Source organism: Schistosoma mansoni (genome assembly GCF_000237925.1).
Source record: "Schistosoma mansoni, WGS project CABG00000000 data, chromosome 1 unplaced supercontig 0010, strain Puerto Rico, whole genome shotgun sequence".
NCBI lineage: Eukaryota > Metazoa > Platyhelminthes > Trematoda > Strigeidida > Schistosomatidae > Schistosoma > Schistosoma mansoni.
This window is the reverse complement of record NW_017385987.1, coordinates 3,460,589-3,481,849: the sequence shown is the minus strand read 5'-3', so window position 1 is coordinate 3,481,849 and position 21,261 is coordinate 3,460,589. Positions and strand designations below refer to the sequence as shown.

The 21,261-nt window shown below is 35.6% G+C and overlaps 1 protein-coding gene across 1 annotated transcript in view; it reads left to right on the top strand.

The window, feature by feature from the left end:
- Positions 1–9,147: 9,147 nt before the first annotated feature.
- The window catches only part of Smp_127380 (huntington associated protein-1 domain,putative), a gene marked incomplete at both ends in the record, with an annotated part of 50,591 nt that continues 38,477 nt past the window's right edge, over positions 9,148–21,261 (top strand). The window contains one exon of the mRNA XM_018792029.1: positions 9,148–9,760. Within this exon, the coding sequence (XP_018644931.1) occupies positions 9,148–9,760 (613 nt within the window). The remainder of the gene's footprint in view (positions 9,761–21,261) is intronic.

The following is a 21,261-nucleotide window of genomic DNA, read 5'->3' as shown; positions in this document are numbered from 1 at the left end:
AAAGTTTGTGTATGCTATCGATAATCCACTGGATATGAGAATTTGTTACCTTTGTCCAATGCATTGATCTGATTTGTATCGTGAATTTGTACCGTAAATACTTCTTGTGCCATGAATTGTGCGACGGTTGACTTAAATTTATAAGAACGGTTTCGACAAACAATAATTTGAAGTGAACCATTTCATCGATCATTCACCATTTTTGATACTGCCCAAGGAAAATTGGAACCTTGTGGCAAATTATAATTCAGGTCTTATGGCTGAGAGCTGGCTATACATAATGATACGTAAGAACTGGTTTTCCGCCGAAGAGTACTGTCCTGTAACCTTGATGAGGAGAGAAAAATGCTCTCGTCGACGTACACTGTCAACGACCGTCTATGAAGTCGACTGTAAATTCCTTCAGGTTGAGATGGACAGAACACCATTCAACACTAATCTGAGTGGTATGTCTTTCAGCTCTAAACTCCTAAATTGATCTCTGCGAAAGATTTTGATTTTGTAGCTAAAAATTCTGAATGTCTTTCCACGCAACACATCAATTCTCCCAGATGCTGAGTCAGTACACCATACTCGTGTACTATCACTTGTGACTCTCTATACAGTCTCCTGACCCTTGCTTTTCTTTCACCTGTTCTTCAAAAGTACCGTGATATTCAAAGTAATGTCCCATGATCGATGACATGACTGCTCATTAGTGTTGACTGCGGTGATTCTCAAGCTCTCTGACGGCAATTGTTCGATAAATCGCTGACAAACTCATTGACGTGCCCATAGATCTGTGTTGTGTTTGCGTAAGCGCAGTTAACTGAACTAGTTATAAATCTCAAGATGGTTTTGCGAAATAAAAAGTGTAATCAGAGATGTTATGAGGATGGATGTATTTCATGAAAATCTAGTTGGCGGGTCGCATATTAAGCATACAGCCTATGCTTTAATTTCTGTCGTACTTAGAGCATGAGTTTTGCCTATCCCTCCATTTCTCAGTCGTCATTAAGCCTTTGATATGTAACGTATTAGGAAACTCTTCCCTTCTTCTAGTATATGTCATACACATGCGTGTTACTTTTGCTCCAGATCTCGCTGTAGACATACGACGCTATTCACGTCTGTCTGTGGTGGTTGTCCGGAGTAAAATCTCAAACAAAAATGACATTGTTTAGGTAAATTTGTACATTTGTATATGTGATGAATTTTAGAACCGTTATTACCCCAATCGCTTTGTTCTGGTTTCGACTGGGGTTTGCGAGTTTCTTCACTTTTGCTAACCAGTTGTTAATCAATCCTAACCTAGTTGGAACTAGGTTTGGATCTTACAATAGTAATGGTCCAGACTTCTGGTTTATTTGTGGCAGCGATTCGGTGGTAGTGGATCGTCACTACAATCACCAATTTAATTTACGTTGAAAAACATTCGGTCGATCCTAGCTGCTCAGGTATTTTACATACCGTGTAGTGAACGAGAACACAAGTGGGGAAAGTCGGATGCATTTGGACACAAAATTACAGAAAATCTCAGTAAAATCTGAGAACAATACAGTTAATACGTAATTTGTCTCAAACTTGACTGTTCCTTATTCAAATATTAGTCCATCGTCTCAGACTTCATTGTTCTTCTATTTCCACAGCAATCATTCTTCGTTCTCGTTCTCTTTTCTTTGATCTTATTGACCTTCTGATGCCAGGTATTTCACCCTCGTATAACGATACATACTACTGTCGACACGAGGTAACTGGGAAAATGAATGTTCGACAATAAAAGCGGAGAAGAGACCAACAATGGAGAATGTTGCAAGAATTGATTTAATTCACCGGATGGCATGGCCCAGCCTTGAAGGTGTGGTCATTCTTGTGTAACTTATCTCTTCTATTCATACTGAATACATTGTTCTATCTCAAGCCTAAATGTGTTCGCCATTATCTGCTGGTGGTGATTACGATAGAACGAGTCAGTATAGACAATGATGTGACTTCCATGTAATTTTAGGACTAGATTAATTATTAGAGCAGTACTAATAACGAAGTGGACCGTAATTCTACGTATATCTTCTTCATACAAATTGATATTTGACGAATATTCACTCAAATTATTTAAGATTTTTATGGCATAATTCTCTACTTTTCCTGCATAAGCTCTTATTCTACCATCAAACGATATTGCATTAGTGGTTTATTCGTTAATTCATTTAGTAAAACTTATATTACCGATCATTCTTATGGTGTTTGACGAACATACCAAATTACCTACACATTTCTTATTTATTCCTTACTCTTTTCCTCGTAGTCAACTCAATCTTATTTTAAATACTGCAGAACATTTTTGGGTGCGGAGAATATTATGAAAACATTACTGAAACTTGTACGTAATAATATCTCTGAAGAAACCTGAAATTGTTTCGTCACAGCACTTGCGTACCAATAAGCTGTTTAGGAATTAAAATAACAGCAATAATAATGAATGTTCTGTTGACGATTTCTTTCATTTGATTGTGTTTTATGCCCTACGATCACTAAAACTTAGTTATGTCAATCAGGGGGTACAAGCGGCTATTAATATAGTCTATTTACATGGATGGTAAGTGGTCCTCTTGAGGTTAATGTTCGGGATTTAGTGTTTCCGTGTTAAATTGACATAAGCTGTGATTTAGAAGTACTCTGTAGTTATATGGGTGAATGAACGTTTTGAGGAGATACAAGAGGTGCTGGTTCTCTCAAAAAGAGTGATAAAAAGTCAATGTTCGTGTTGGAGAATTTACAGATTAATCAATTTTGTGTAATTTACAGAGAGACAACTGAGATTTCAGTACCTTGAGTATTATTTTTACCATATGGTTGCACAGATGAATGTTTTAGTATCGTATTAGACATCATACAGGGACATTTCTACTGATCGTTCCATACCTTACTCTTACCACGATTGCTTTGTTGTTACTACCATACGCGTTGTAGCAATTTCAGTACGATTAGCTCATGTGTATAAACGATCTTACTTCTTATCTGAATTCCAGTCCGTACCTGACGGTAAGGGTACGTTTGGAAAATTCGGGGATTACATCGCATTCATCACTAATACCACAACTGTAGTTTAGATTTTCAACATACCAAGGTTCGTTGGTGATATGTTATACCGCGCAAGTAAAGCAGTATACGATTATGGGATAGTTTTTTGCACTATTTAGTATAACAAGAAATGTAAATTCTATAAATTACCTTGGTGGATGGTGACAACAGTTCACACGGCAACTGAGTTATTTGGTCATATTTGTACGATCAAATACAAAATATATCAAGAAAATAAATCGTTAAAGAACACAATAAGGTCACTCGTCAAAGAGGAAGCGAGTCTCTGACAAACGAATGATGTAACGATCAAACAAGTTGACTTCTCAATGTCAGAAAGCCAGAGCCATGCTGTTAAATAGCATGTAATTAAACCTTTTATACACAAGTGCACAAATACATGTCAAAAGATCCAACAACAAATGTTTAACCTATTTGTTCAATAGTTTGTAGTGAAAAACCAGAATAGCTCGAAACATTCGTCTTCGAAATATTGCCATTTCTGCGATAGCAGTTTCAATAATTTGTTTTTCATCCTATACGACAAGCTCATATTAGTCGACATAATGACACAATACGGAAAAATAAAATGCAAAAATTGTGACAGGAAGGAGTCCAGATTACATCCTGAAAAAAACCGTTAAAGTATAGGCTAGTTTCCCCTTATTGTTTTACTACAACTTTAAACTTGATTCGGAAGTTCACTTTTTGAAATTTCTGCTCACTAGTGTGCCTTATCAAATCAGACAGGTTTGATAAGATGACGGAGGGTTACCGTTCTATGTGTTGAAAAAGAATTTTTTTCAATGTCAGATCATGGTCATTGGATATACGAGAAACTAAAATCTCAATTATCAAAAGTAAAGAGCCGTCACTAGATTAAATGTTTGTTGTAGTTTGATTTGGTCATTATTAGAGGACATCACATCGTTTTGATCACTGACTTTGCCGCACACAAATAGCTAGTGGTTTTCCCTAGGGTATGTACATAGATGACATAACACTACATAGTCGAATGGTATTGGCGTCTATGTATTTCAAGTGTTCTACTTAAACAGTAACAGAAGTAGGAGTTGACGACAGTGCGATAAAATAAGACACAGATTCCTAACTTGAGTGTATAAACGTGAGACATTTTAGGTGGTCATCTGTAAGAGAAGCTCTTCGTAAAGTCTACTCCACGATTCGACCTCGATGCCTAGGTACATGCCCTTGTGTGGCAGTTCAAGTGGCTACTAAGATATATATTTTTGGAAATTACATAAGTCTTTGGTTCTGGTATCCTAAAATGGATGAATTCCCATAATAATAACAGCTTTAGACAAAAGGAGACTACATTATCATCTGCATTTGTGAAACATATGATAAAATAGCTTACATATAGACGGTGTATTTTGATATCTGCAGGTATATTATGAAGAATTCAACAGTCATCAGCTTACTGAGAAAGTGACGTATTTGTTTAAAACTTGCAAATTACAGGTCACACTGAATGTAAATGTGACCTTGTTATTTTGGCTAGTTCGCCTTACTCGGCTGCCTGAGTGTGGGTCTCTTGTTAACGACGGCCTAGTTTTTTGATATCGGTATTTAAGACATGTAGGTGCATACCTTATCACCATGTTTTGCGCAATAACATATTTTTGCACTCGTCCTTTCCTTTTGCGAGATTTTAGGAATTATAATTCCTAATATATATATATATATATATACTGTCTACAAAATGAGCCGAATCGCCAGTAGAGAACAGTTATCATTTCAAATTCGAACGTTGATGGCTACGTATCTAATTGTGTAGAACTAGTTAATTAACATCTACAAAGTAAACAAGTCTGCTTGGCAAACACGATACGTTATGTATATTTGTCCACAAATTTCCCCAAAATCCACGACGTAAAGGGGAAAAATCGACATTCCCATTTTATTTACGCTTTTGTTTGCTTTATTTCCCCCCTATTGGTTGCTTGGGTGGGTCCTGTAAACTAGGTGATTTCTTTGGGGAGCGTTCACTGTCGTTCTTGACAACATTACCAGCGCCTACTTCATATAGGAGTGAGCATTTATTTATTACACGATTTTTTCCTGGCAATTCTGATCGTGACTGGTTATTATCATGTGTTTTACCGTCCTCAGTTATCTTTGTGTTCAAGTTGACCGTTTTAGTCCATTGTATTTTGACCGGGTTGCTTCTCAACCTTTTTCAAATGGGCTAGTAGATGGAGTACAAACTGATGGGCCCATTAATTGCTGATTAATTTAAATACTATGCTCCTAGAACTCTCACGATCCGGGATTTTGACGTTTTTCTAGTTGAATTCATCTTTGTATTTGTCTACTTGCATGGACATCAGTGATAGCGCATCATGTCGTTTCACTGATAGTTTGCCTTCGTGTTTGAGTAGATGGTAAGGGTATCTATTTCGTCCACTATGGTACTTATCACAATCGGAAGCATTTATTTCATAGCTGATTTTGAATCTGTCTTTTGTTGTATCCTTTGGTCTGCATGAAACAATATTGTTTACTTCTTCTAAATAGATACTAATAGTATTTCAGAATATCTCTACATTTATGCAGCTGATTTTTTGCAAATTTGATCGGTTCATTCGTTTAAGTCACTAAAATTTTGAGTAGCCCATTTATGTCTGCTTCCCCTTATCTTCAATTTATCATTATCATGTTATAACTTCTCTTATTACGACCCGGCTATCCCTGTTGCTTAGTATTCTTGGACACCAATTCACTCGACAAATCCCCAAGTCAGAACATGGTTGAACAGGAGTAAAATTATATTCCAACTAACAAGGGTAGATGGAAGCAGGAAGCACAATGAGAAAAACGTTAGTATATTTATAGTTTTTACATGAGAAGATTCTAAAGTCTTCAAGTATCGGCTAACACTTTAACCTACACTGTTTCAATTGTGTTCATATTTATTCATTGCCAGTTTTATAAATTTGGGTAGAAACATTATTGTTTCCCCTTATTTAGATTGCATATGGATCGTAATATTGCATGAGGCGTCAGTAAGTGGCTAATAGCCCCCAAATGCCCTGGTACGGCCGAGAGTGGGGAGAGTCTGCTCTCCCTCTCGAAATGCTCTCATATGGCCACGCGAAAATATAGCCTCTGCCAGGGAAGTCCTACTCACTGCCTTCTCGTGGCGGGGGTGTTGTTCACAAAAGTGAGAGGACGAAAAGCGAATGTCCGGCGCTTTAACCGGGTTGGTGGATGTTGAGGATCCACCTAGGGGAGTTGGAAAACCCTGATTCCAAACCAATGGTGCACATGGGCTCCAGTATCCTGATGGAACGAATGGCGTATGAACCAACTGTTGGTCACCGGCTACCATGGGACTGCATCTCCTCACGATGCTCCACTGCCTTGTAGATCAGACCTTTAGGTCAAAGGCTCAGGGTGTGGTCCCCTAAGAAAACCACCTGCTTCAGTCTGGGCACCTGGGCAGTATCTCAGCCCTCACACAAATCGAATGAGATTTGTGGGGCGCATATTTATCTGGTGCCCCTTTGTACCAATATTTATGTGTTTAAATAAAATAAAATAAGTGGCTAATAACCAACCTTTCGGTTCTCATTGTTTCTATTCATGTTGGCACGTATTAACCATACTAAATATTTGGTGTTTAGTTTGTATCATATTTTCGAGAGTATCGTTATAACTTCCACGCTTTCCGGTTTATATCTAATATTTAAGTTAAAATGCAGTTCTTGCAACACTTGTGTATTCCCTTTGTGCTGTACCGTTTTTAATCCTGTTATAATTTCAGAGGGATGCCAGAGGAAATCAAACATCTTTGGAGCACTTACTGATGGGTAAGGTGCTTATGCAGTCATTTCTTGTTTGATTACAGCCTTGTTCACCTTATCTTGAATATATAGTCTAAAACATTATTTATTTAGTTTCTTGAATATTGTATTCCAAGCAAAAACAGACTAATTGTTTATACATTCTTGCGTTCTTGTGTATTGTACTCAACCGACCGAGTGTTCTCAAGCCACTCACTTGATCTACCGAACAAGGAATCTTACACTCACGCTCTTTGCGGAAGATAATCACTGGATATTAATCTTTTGTACCTATACCCAACTTATCTTTCAGACCGTCAATCTCATCAATCTACTATCTAAGTTCTTTGTCCATCAAATTTAGTAGTTTTAAAAGTGTATGAAATATATCTATTGCTCATGTATAAAAATATCCGCCATATTATGTAAATATTAAACTTCGATATATCAGAGGCTCTATAAATGCTATACAGGTATTACATATTGGCGTATGTGTTACGTCAAGAACCCGATCAGAGCTGCTGCCGTGGCTCATAGGTTGAATCTGTTTATAAAGTCAATCCAGTCGGGCTATAGTGGCCGAAAAACTTGTTCCGCGAAATTCTACCATGCTAGCCAAGTTTGGTAAAGAGCGATAAGGTCAAAACAGTAAATTTAAGATTTTACTGAGTCATATCACTAACTTTACTAAATTGTAGTGGCAATAAAGTACCTTTCTGTGAATGACCAATATCTTCAGCAATACTACCTTCATAGCAACATGAGGGTGCTTTTAAACAGATGGTACGCGTTTTGCCCTATAGATATCTGATATTGTGGGAAACTTTAATAGGTATGGAGCTGACACAACAGAAACTGTTTAAAAGTTATGGGTGTGTATCCATTGTCGGGCAGCTTTTCCATGGGTTATATGGTGTTACTTTTAGGTGGGTAAGACCTTTAACATTAATCCGCTTTTTCTATGTACCGTAAGAGCTAGTATATCTTCACAATCTAGGGGGTGGGGTGGAAAGTGTCAAACGTCCACATAGGTTAATTTTGTTTATGATGACACTTCTCCCTTTCTCTCTAATATCTATTTTACGCATCATTACCAAGGTTTGACTTGATAATTTTGAATAAATTGAGGATTGGGTAGATTGTTGTAATTAAATTAATATATTTGTAATATCCCGATGAGTAGAAAAATTAAATTTTTTGACGTTTCGTGACTCAGTGTAAGCCACTTCTTCAGAGAATAAATAACCAAGTCAAAATTAATCCAAGTTTTTGGTTTGATTATTTATTCTCTGAAGAAGTGGCTTGTACTAAGTCATGAAATGTCAGAAAATTTAATTTCTCTACTTATTGGGATATTACAAATGTATTAATTTATTTATACTGTCTATTCTAGTTTCATTTTATCTTTTAAGCTTGGCCAGTGATGGTAGTGCCCAGCTTTCAACCCTAAAGTGGTAGGTTGAAGTCCCCACTACCTACTTCATCTTGGTCAACTGGTTAGTATCACTAGCTCTCTTACAAATGGCGTGACTTCAAGTTGAGTGCTTAAATATATGATTGGTGAGCTATATTAAGCGTGAAAATATGACGATATAAACTGCATAAAACAAAAACGAACGTGTATTAACATTTATAAAAGATGTTTATAATTAGGACCTATAAATAGCAAGAGCTTTCTTACTTTTCCTTTGTCGTACTGTCCTAAATTCGTATGCTGGACATGATACTGCTTTCCATCGAAAGTAAAACAATTTGTTAAGGTGATTACCTGTAATCTTTTAATCTAAAGTTTTGCTCCACAATTAACATCACTAGTCCCATTTCCGTGGAAGTCAGTTATAAAAATAGGTTTATGTGATATCTACTCGCTGTAGGTTTAAAATAAGGGATTTCTTAATTCCTCGATGGTGTGCATATCAGTAGTTCGAGCTGAAGCATCAGGTATTTACGTTCGCATTAAGCGAATAAAATAAATGTGACTTCTCTGGAAAAGGCTGTATGAAGTCACTTCGAGTAGAAGAAATTGATGCCCTCTTCCAATCTTGCTAAGGCCTCTGAAGAACTTCATATTCCACTGTTCGAAGAAACGGAATAGCATGGTGTATTCTGGATATTGTACAATCACGTTCATAATTATCTTAAAACATAAAGTGTTGCCTCTTCCATTCTGTGCTCATCGGCCTATTTTATGATAAATATCTTGTTACACTGCTTTACCCGGTTCAGTCTCGTTGCTTAGTCTCAATCATTTCCTTAACTTGAAATATTAATCTTTACGAGTATGTTATTTTCAATATTTAATGACCAGTGCATTTCTACAGATAACACAAACTGCTCCGATGTTCAATTATGCCAAGATGTTGATAATCAGTTGCAAATTTGTTTAACAGAAGAACTAAAATCCGTACATTCGTACTCAGAAACACTTCCCAATCATCCCCATTATTCTCTTCAGCTAAACGCAGTCAGCCATCCAGCTCATACTGTTCCAAACCAAATACCTGTGATTGGTTCAAAAGAACAAACGTCTAATAATACCATTGTTGAAGACGACAATTTTGTAGCGGATATTGAACTAATTAGTCTTACCAGTCAAAGACAGTCAATCCCACGCTATCGTCTTCGAGTAGATCCATGCACTGCCTTCTTAGGTTATAGAAACAAGGATTTTAGATCTGCCAGACGAATTACTCGTGACTTTTCTAGCAAATATCCCTTGCCCAAATCATCATCAGAATTAACTACAATAGGATACATTAGTTCTTATACAACTAATCCTCTCCAAAGAACAACTGAACTGAACTCAGAGGAGGACCGTTCTGAAGGAGAAGACGAAAACGACGACACTCTCAGTTTAACAACAGAACAGATTGAAAATACTCTTGATTATTTTAGTAAGCAGATTTTTTTCATTCTATTTTTTTGCCAAAGTTATTGACGTTTAAATTCAATTATTCAACTTTTCAGAAACCTACTTTCCAGGATACTCTCTGGTCAGCTTAAATTACGCAAACAATATTCTTTAGCCATAGTTTTAAAAAAATTCTGTCTTTTTAGCATCTGGAAGTATGGCGTGAGGTGTGTACTTTTCAATGTAGTTGTTTAATTTAAATCTATGCCTAGTTGGTAGGAATGTAATCAGCTTATTTAAATGACTTAAAAATCAAAAATATAATTCATTAGAAGTACCACATGAATTGTCTGTAAAATGATTCTAACTAAAGTAGGGTTGAGTCAGTAGAAGGAAAGAGACTTCAGTCTATACACTCACTGATTCTCAGCTTAAGTTTAGCACAGATGGACATACCTAATGACTAAGGTCTTTTACATAATTGATTCACAGTCGATCACAATATTTTATTACCAGTTATATCCCTTTTCCCGACTAACATCCTCTTTTGCTGAGTTTCATTCCCTGCTTCACAGAATTTATATACCTTTGTTAAAGGTTTCATGTTAATGCATTCCTTTGAAATTACTTGGTTTCATAAAGTGATGTAATTTGAGTAGAGTACGAACCTAAAATAGCTGTTGAAAAGTTAATTACTTATACTAGTTAGCCACAGCCCTTGATGATTTTGTTATTTCTTGCTCTGACTGAATAATTTTTTAAAAGGTTTTTAATTCCAATATGACATCGGGTATCAGGTAATCTTATTAACTTTTATTGATTCTCAATAATGTGGATAAACAATGAAATCGGGACTTTTAAACTCAAATATAAGCTTAGTAACATTTGAATCGCTTCATTGGATCCATATTTAACGTTTTTCGACCCTAACACACTTGCTCCATAGAATACCTTTTAGTGGCCTTTTATGTGACTCCAATTAGATTGTATGAATGATTGTTATTGAATGATTGTTGTCGAGATATACATCCTGACTATTCTCGTATATTATTATTGACTTAATCAGCTTTAGTGTATAACGGAATTATATAAGTCAAATACAAGAATAAATTTTTGAATACATATATTTTGTACACTCACTGATCTGGACAGGAAATGAGAGGTATGAAGCGAATATAAGAGAGCAAAGCGAAACGACACACGGTGGAGAAGGCGTGTGAGCAAACTCCTTTTAATCAAACTTTAATCAATATTTATAGCCAGATAAAAATAAGTTACAGACATGTGATGAATAGGATAAGAAGTATACACACACGCATACGCTCATATAAAAACAGTCAAATTGATGAGTGAATGGTCAACAAGGTTGAAACGTGACTCAAGAAGAATGGATAAATTGGTCTGTCCAGAAGCTAGAATAAGGTATATAGGCTAAACATAGCACTGACGCTACAACCTCTTACTTCGGTATGTGTTAGTGTTATCATCACTGGTTCAAATAGTCACAACTTTATCACTCTTAACTAACTGGTCACGATGGCACATATACGCTCATTTCTCATCCACTTCTAAATGTTTAACATAATATTATTTCAAACAGTTCATCCCACCAAATTTATTTATTCGTTTTGAACTATATCTCTTATGTTTGGTTTTCCATTGCTACTGGCACCATTAGTTCAACTTCTTTGTTTTTTATTTTGTTATTTTCTTGGTGCTTTGATGTAAACTGCATACTTGTCGTAGGTCATAGATTGCTTATATCATTTACTTTACACAATTTATTAGAAATCACCTTATTTATTCTTACTTCAATATTTATAAAATTTCTACTTTTAATTAAAGATCTATAATATACTTTTCTTCACTTTTTTATCGTCCAATAAAATTGAGTTTTAAGGTTAATTAAATGTTTAAAGATAAAATCATATGTATCTACATAATAGAGAAATTGTGGTTTAAGTGATTAGCTTCATTTCATTATTTTTACCAATCCATCACAGTAATTATACCTTAACCACACAAATGAAGTTCTGATTCAACGATTAATTACACCAATATATGAATGCCGTTTTCAATGTATCCGTCTGTTATAACGTGTGTGCTTGAGTGCCCTGTTTATATATGACGTGACGATGCCACCAATTAGAGAGCAGTGAACTATCGATCGGACCAGTGACACGCGAAAGCCGTACGAGCAGTCTAGAGCACTTATAGGTCCTGCTTTCTACCTAGCCCAAGCAGTTAAGTCCAGAGCAGCCTCTGCGGTATGAATCGTATATTTCAAGCATACTGGGTTTATATATCAAACAAACTGACCACGTTGTACCATAAAATAAAAATAACATTTGTACAAAATTTAGCCAAATGTGGCTGTGAATGTGGGATGCAGTAATTAATAGACTAGGGATAACTCAAGAATGGTAAATCGTACAGTGATAGTCTTTGGGTCAAGATAAAGCTCATAATAAAAGGAACATGAATATGAGTAGTTAAGTTACTTAACAATTATACAATAGGAAATATACATATCATATCGGTTCATAAATAGTGCTCAAAAGTTACCACTCATAACTCTCTTCGCTATCAAAAGCTTATTATTCGAGGAAGTTTGTGGTTATTCTTACAGCATTTGCTTATTATTACATTTGATGTTGAACAACAATTAAATTCAGGACAAATGGTTTTTCTTGTTTGTAAGTTTCCAGTATCGGCTGTTATGTTAAGCCCATATACTTTATTCTAGCTTCTGGCCAAGCTAATTCACCTATACATTATGAGTCATTTTTGATCTTGTTAATTATTCGCTTATTAACCTTGACTACTTTTTTATATGAGCGTATGTGTATGTGCCCTTCTTATCCTATTTACCGCACGTCTGTCATTTATTTTTGTCTGACTATAAATGTTGATTAACGCTTGCTTAAAATGAGCTGGCTTCCCCGCCATCTCCAATACATGTCATGTATGCTCCGCTCGCTAACACTTGCTCATGTGCTTATAACCTACTGGTCTGTATCAGTTATCAATAAAAATGTAGTTGCCGCTTCCCTTTGCCTTCTGATATTATGCACCGTGAAGACTTGTACCATAACGGTTATCGAAGTGAACTATTAACGAAGCCCGGCACTACAAGTTGTCTGCTAGAAGTAGCTATATCCTGCTTATTTTTGGTTTTCCTGTGATGATCCAAACTTAACACTCTTCTTCATTCCTCATTGTTTTTATCGTTATTTGATACAGTGAATCTAACTGATACAGTTAGATCCCACTTTATTTATTTTGAAATAACATTCATATGATTACATTTTGCTTAAATAAAAAAAATAGGTATACATGAGTTGTTACGATAAAGTGAAGCTAGTACTCCGGATTACTAAAGTGAACGTCCGCTTAAACCAATTCACTTTGTCACCCTATGATGTTGGTTGCTTTGTTCTTCGAAGAACAACTCATCTTGACTGTGCTTGACAAATTTCGCTTCATTTCAATCTGGAAATTTTCAAATATTAATCGAAGATTAGGAAATTTATCCAAAGATAACGTGCTACTTTGTAACCATATAAGTAGTCACAAATAGTTTTATTTAAAATCCAGCCTTCCAAAGCACTGATTATTGGGATGCGTGGCTTCGTAATAGGAGATAGTTATTTCTTGGCGTAAATAAGGCATTTAAAGTAAATGGAACACCGAGTTTTATACTTACTGTTTGTGGCTACTAAATATCTTGACCTTTATGGGATTCCTAGCGTTTGTTTCTTTTTTACAATCTTGATTTATACAATAAAATGATTGTATACATCGACGAAAGGAGTGCAGGTAGGGTATGAAACATGCTTTTTTCTTGATGCGGACTTGGGTGAACTAAAGAAGTAGTCGGTTTTAATATTGCTTTCTAAAAATCTGATTCTATGATTTCCCATACAGTTATACTTGGCTTTATCGTCCCTAACGTTTATTGTCCATTTTATCCCATAAATTTACTTTATTTCTACATGTACAAAGTCATTTTCGCCTTCATTTAGGAAAGTTTCATAGTAAGAAAATAGCGCTATCATAACACTTTTACTATGATCAGAAACGGTTAGTAGCTAAACTTGAAAGAGATAAAACACACCAATTTATAGATGTATTGCACTCTGATGCTGTACAATTGTATTTCTCTGTAATTTCTTTTTACATCTAGTGATCTATTTTCTTCATTGAATCCTCTTTATTTTTATTTAAGTTTGACTGTCTTTGATAGTACTGGACTCTATCTTTTAAAGAATTCATCACTGTAAGTGAGGCTACTTGAACAAGTGTCAAATATGTAGTATAGACGTCAAAATTTTCAAGAAATTATTCTGTATAGAAACTTCTGGAAATCTATGTTTTAGCATTTCATAGCTTTTTTCAAAACACCGATTTTGTGTTGAAATGAAAGACTGTTCAGTATAATCAAATTAACTGTTCAGACTCATTTTAAACCGTCACATTAAATCCTCAATTACTTATGTAAGGAAACCCTAGAGCAGTAATTTTTAGTATCTGAGGTTTAAAATAATCAACATCTTCATTCTATTTAGATGTCTTTACAACCAATAATTATTTGCACTATACCAGTAGACTGAAGTAGTTTCACTTATTATAAATTATACCCTTCCCAGAATTCAACACTATAAATCGTCTCATGCTTGTATCTGTGATGAAGAAGTTCTATTATTTGCACAAAATAAGCACATTTTAGCTAATTTATGAGTTTTACCAATACATTACTTACCTATTGTACGCTATAAGCACTGTATGAAATTATTTTCGTCTAAGGGAAAATATCACTCTGCACAAAATCATAGACGTAACATAGATCGATTGAACCAATATGGTCATTCATTGTTAGTGTTTTTCAATGCTGAATAGTGTTTTTTTGAATATCAATAATCTTCACACTGGAACCGTGGTAAAATCTAGCAATTTCGATCTCATTTGCATAATGATTTAAAATCAATAAAATTTACCTCTAAATAGAATTAAGATATTTTTAAAAGCCTTTAGGATTATATTTATTCCTTTTATAAAATAAACATTAAAATTTTTTGTTTTATGAATGCTGTTTTTCAGTTGGCTATCGGCAATTTTAATTTTCGAAAATATTGCAATGACATTGTACCAAACAGTAATTTCGTTTCATTTTGTATTGATTAATTTGAAATTTGTATCAAGAAATATTAATAACATAATATTTTGACAATCGTCATTATGGTGAGGTCAAATGAATGACGTTACTCAAATCCTATATGCGCGTTTCGGAGACGCAGCATACATCGATGGCGCGAGATTCTAAAGTCCTAGCTAAGGAAGTGTGTTGTTCCGTTTGCCAAAGTGTTCGGACGTTAAAGCTCTTACATGTAGCTTAGAGCGTGGTTTCAGGAGACCGAGAATAACGTTCTGCGTACTCGAATCGTTTACATTAGCGGAGCGAGGTGATAGAGGAACGTGAGAAGGGTTAATCGTGGAGATAAGAGAGTTATTATCAGGTGTAGGAAGGATTTGATTGTGACTAACTTGGTCTCGTGTGCTGTTATGCGTATGAGGGCTGATGTCACTTCCTAGATGTCCGCACCGTGGAAGGATATTTCGTGAGGAACCTGACAAAGAAGTTGGATTAGTGTTGGTCTTAACGACTTGGGAGCGTGACCGCAGAGCCCAAGGGACAACTGCTTGAGGCCGGTCATGCACGGCCTTTTTGTGGGGGATTTTTGAAGTGTTCTTCAAAAGGCCTTACCGCCGGAGACGGAAATCCGTGAGGTAAGATGAGGCGTGACACTCCTAGGGTTGAACTTTTCTAACCCCTTCCTTCCTTGTGAGAAGGCAGCATCGCTGTAGATGCTGATTGTCCGAGGGAAACACCTTATTGTTGTCACACCCCTCTACAATCAGCAGTACGACTTCCCCTTCAGACCTTGAGCTGCTGCTTTTGCTCTTACCATTCTCCAACCGACCTGTCTGGCATGGTAGAACCTACAGGAACATATGTTCCAGCCAATATAGCTCAGTTGGGTCATCACGATAGGCAAGCCCGACCACCACGTCAAGGTGGCAGCTACGGTCGGGCCAATGGTCACACGGGCTTCAGGATTCTAAGCAAACAAATGGCGTATGGACCTATTGTTGGTCACTGGCTATCATGGGATTGCATTTCTTAACGTTTCTCCACTGCTTTTTGGATCAGACCTTTAGGTCAGAGGCCTGGGGTGTGGCATTCTAAAAAAACCACCTGCTTCGGTTTGGGCACCCGGGCAGTATTCCATCCCTCACACAAATCGAATGATTTGTTTGGAGCATATCTATTTGGTGCCTCCTTGTACCAATGTTTATGTGTTTAGGTAAATAAATACTTGGAGGGGGGAAGTGTTCCGTTGTTGTCCAGTATTTTTTCTCAGTCACTCAATCTTAGGATTATTTTCCTGTTAGGCTAATCTCAAAATTTTGTGCACATTACGCAGTATGCTGTCTTGATTTTGACATTTCTCCCTGTAAACACAAACAAGCAGTTCTGCTCACAAGGTGAATTGGGTGGGAGATTAAAAACCGAATGAGGTAGATAATGTTCGCTATAGATGTTTCGTTTTCTAAATCACTTTGTTTTTGTCACAAATTTACAATTATAAACAGTTTTGTCGTCAATGTAGTATGCTTAAAGTGAATCATTTCTCTGGCTAGTAAATAACTGATGTATAGAAAATAAAGGTATAAAACTTAAAAGTCCTAGATCTTTTAGTCTCTTAATCTCCAATATCCTTTAGTCACGTTCACGTTTTGGAATGATGACACTAGATCCACTTAGGTTTTAACTACAGTTTGTCGTGTTTATTTTACTCCGGCTTAACATAGCCAGTTACGAAACGAAGATTCGAGTGCATCAACTTATGACTGTCATCCGACAGTCCATGAATTTTGCTGGGCCTATTTCTAATACATCTGTCTACTCAAAATGTCAACAATAACAATCTGCTTCATTAAATCTCGCCAGATGTAACATGGGGATAAAACGGAATAGGCACACTTCATTGTAATATCGGTAAGTACGTACAAAATAAATTACTAATTATGACTTGTTATTATCCAAAAAGGTCTATATTATTTTCATAATGTTCTTAATATGACTGGTTTGTTCTAGATTCTGGAATTTACCCGTCCAACATAATAACTTGTATTTTGCGTAGAGGTCAAGAGCCTTTTTACAGAAAACTGTTAGTCTAGACAGGTTGCTCTTAAATGGTATTTATAATTAGAAAAGAATAAATTTCCTGTTGAAGACAGTAGCTAGCGTTAAATTCTGTGATTGTCCATTGGTGATTGACCACATTAGGCTGGCAGTATCATGTTTCCATGTGTTTAGGTAAAATTAGTCATAATTGGTATCTTCATTCAGGTAGGAATTCATGTACTGGAGCATATTAGGTTATTAAATCGATGCAACCAGATAGCACTCGATCGTAAACCCTCCAATGTATCCTCAATTGGCGAATTCATCTGACTTTTCACTTTCTTATGTTCTTCATTCCTGCCTTAGCTAATCACGTGTCTTGTATAGCATCTGACATAAATACAAACTATTTCATTATCGAATCATATGATTGGTTAATTCACCTATTAAGGCTGTTGTAATCATGTCCATCCTGTCCGTATCACTATCATCACCACACAATCGATCATAAATATTTCCACCGTTGAAAAAATTGTTCATTTCTTTATCTCACTGTTGATTATTTTCGTGGTATGGATTACTCTATGGTCTGATGGGATGAGTGTTCCTTAAATCATTGCTAATTTTAAAATTATCCTTCGAATAAATTAACACTCATGTAAACAGGAATATTCGTCGTGAATATTGCTTTCATCTTACTGTTTTTAAAAAAAATGGGAACACCTGTTGAATTTTTAACACCGCTGGAAATAGAAGCTGGTAAATTAGTTTCATTTTTGGTCCCGTTGTATTTTCGTTAGATTTATTCATCTCATTTTTGTTCATGTTCATGTGATAGTATGATAAAGTGAGTGACAATTCAAAGATTATAAAACTAAGATGTTATCGAATCGAGTTGTAGTAGGGGATTTCCATTTCTAGGAATCCCTACCAAGCAAAACAGAAACTCGCGATCGCAGATGTTTTTATTTTTGTTGTCTTGCATGATTTTCAGTATCTTATTTTCATTTCATCCGTTTTAAAATGTCTTATAGTAGATTTATTAGTAAAACGAAATCATGGAGACAAATTTTAGAGACTACTAAAATTATGTTCAGGAATTTTTCTCCCGTTTCCATTCATCCAAGAAGTAAGCGATGAAAATGACTAGTTTCTGATAAATAAGTGGTAGAAGACAAGTAGCTAAATTGTGTACAATGTCTTTACATGATATGAGTTCCTCAATGTTACTTAGAATTTCTTGAGATTTGAGATCAAAGGAGTTGCGGTATATTAATTCATCCACAAGGCTGAAAAACACTTTTTTGAGAACCTTTGTGCGGTGTAAGATGGTTTTTCAGGTGCACCCGCATTGCTTCGACGTTTACATATTCGCCTTTGAGAGAGGGTTTACAAATGCCGCTTGTGAACAATCACTCATCTGAATCTCTAGAGGCACTTATATACCCTCTAGTTGCTTTTGTAAATTGTTACCCCTAGCTCAACTGTTTATCAAATATAAATCAACATAGAAGTCATTCAATCTGGCACACTTCCGGCATTCTTCACGTTGGTGCATGTTCAAAATGCCGGAAATTTTGCAATTTGAATATCAACACTTACTCGTCCCATTTTTACGCTTCTACTTCCGGAAGTGCTGTCTTCTTTTAACTCAAGGAAAAACACAGTTAACATCTAAGGCTACAATTACTGCCCACCATTTCCACCTATATTATACTTTCTAATGATTGTTTTATCAATCTCCACGATTCTGCCTCTACCACTAATAGGTATTGTTGTCCCCATCACGAATTCTGAGAACATGACCCTACAGTAGTGAAATCATTGTACTAATGTAACTTCGCCCAGTCCATTATTGGTCTGCTTTGATTACTTGTGCTTGGGTGATCCATCACATCCCTAGAAATCCGTACTTTTCGAAAAGCCACTTTTGAGCGAAGGAAAAAGAAGGCAGTTCTTATAGACTTATTGTCCTAACATAGTAGTCGCCGTAATGTAATTTGATTGTGTTTTGTATCTTCGTTTAGTCTTAGAAATATTTTCCTTGTAAATTAGTCACTATTATAAGTATTCTTATTATCTTAATGTCATTTTGTTTGTCTTGACGTGACTGGTTGTTAATATATATATAGTCACATTTTCAAGAGTTCAAATCGATTCTTAAATGTCAATAGTACTAATTAGAAAGTTTCTATCTGATAATTCAAAAGCAGGAATGGTGAATATGTATGATGTTAATTAAACACATTCTACATCATTATTGTCTTTGTCCGTTTTGCTCCCTTTTTGAATATTCACCACACACCTACTAAACTGGATAAATTATGACAAAGTTTACTTTCAGGCAACGACTTTTACAGCAATGCAGTCGTCGATCTTAATTCCCCACACCTTATTGAAATTGTCTTACTAATTTTGCAAGTTTTTTGTCAGTAGATCATCGCATAGATGTGTAGACCTAATAAAGCTGTAAAGCCAAGTTTCGTGAACTAGGAAAACTTATGGACGAAACTATCAGATATAAGGTGGAGGACCTTGGATTTTGGCGCAAAATCCATTGATCCATCCAATCAAATAGCATTTTGGCATAGTAGCTGATGTGAGTTCGTGATGAGAACTCTAACTGTAGATCATTATCCTAATTCTTCATACTAATTCATAACTCTCTCTTGACCCTAGCTAGCGGTTTAATTTCCTCAGGTCATTTTAGTACCACTCTAAGGTCGTCCGTAGACGATGGTCTTACCACATGAATCCGTGTATACTTCTAAATATTTCCCGTTAAACATATCTAGCAGCACATTGTTTATCAGCAAATGTTTTCGCTATCTATGTGGTTATAACTTGTTTTAGTTTATTTCGCAATATAAAATCTTCATTTATTCAAAATCCTTTTGTTTAGTTGTTGTTCATTTGAGGACATTAAATAATGCACTTAACTAGTTAGTGTTTATTTAAATAGAGCTGTAGCTTACTGATTAGGGCGATCGGCTTTCAGCCACTTATTCCTAGGTTTGAACCTTGCCACACCTACTGTGCGGGCAACTGGGTAGTATAATTAGTCTTCATACCTTTTGTGTGACTAATACCCATTTACCTGATGGATGAGTTAATCGTCTCTCTATTTTCTATGCCAGACTGACTATTCCTTGGGACCTGATTGGTTCAATGCTTATTTCTTGAAGTATAGTAATCGGTAACGCGTTCAAACCTTTGGGAGAGGGAGAACTAGTTCTATCAGGATTCCCGATAGTCAGTGTTTCTCTCCAAATGTAAAATGTTAATTTAAAACTGATGCGAGTGAAAGCAAATAGTTCAGCAACAGAGAAATAATTGTTCAGTCACGTTGACCATTTTATTAACTTGAAGTTTCTTTCGCTCTGAAGGATTAAGGACTTAGGAAATGTTTGCTAAAATAGCAAACTACTTGTTGATTTTCCGCTGACATGGACCATCTGTATTGGTCGTCTATAAAGTATAATGAGAAAGTAATTAGTAATTCGAAGACACCTCATATATAAATCACCTATAAGCCAGTATGAAAATGTTTCTTATAAGTACATTTAAACTCGAACATTATTGTCTAGTGTTGTCTCGTGTGAGTGCGTACGTGTCCTGTTAATATATGAACGTGATAAAACCGCCAATTAGAGAGCTGTGATTTATCGACCAGAGCTATGATACACGAAAACCGTATGAGCAGTCTTGAGTAATTATCAGTCCTGCTTTCTGCCTAGCCCAGCCAGTTAAGTCCAGAACACCAATAACAGCTTCTGCAATATGAATCATTATTCTCAAACATACTGGGTTTATATACCAAAAAAACTGACCATATCGTACCATAAAATAGAAAATAACATTTGTACAAGATTTGGCCAAATATGGCTGTGAATAGGGGGAAAAGTAATTGATGGACTGGGGTTAATTCAAGAATGGTAAATCGTATAGTAATAGTTCATAGGTCAAAATAAAGCTTATGATAAGACGAACACAGATACGAATAGTTTAGTTACTTAACAATTATACAATAGGAATTATACATATAGTATTGGTCCATAAATAGTCCTCAAAGTTACCATTCATAATTCTCCACGGGATACAACATCTAGGTCTAATTTTAGTTAGATAAAATTTTTCTAGAAATTTTGGAGTATTAGTATGAGTTACCAAAAGTTTGTTATTTTTCGTATAAGATACAAAAGTTGTCTATTTTTTGATAACATTCAGTAAATCTTGGCAAAATTCAGCCGTCCCATTTTTTAAAAATATCTTCAATTAATGTAGAACCACTTGAACTTCTAGTTCACATAAATTTTAAATGTTATGAATAGTTTCAGTGTCAATTTGTATTTAAA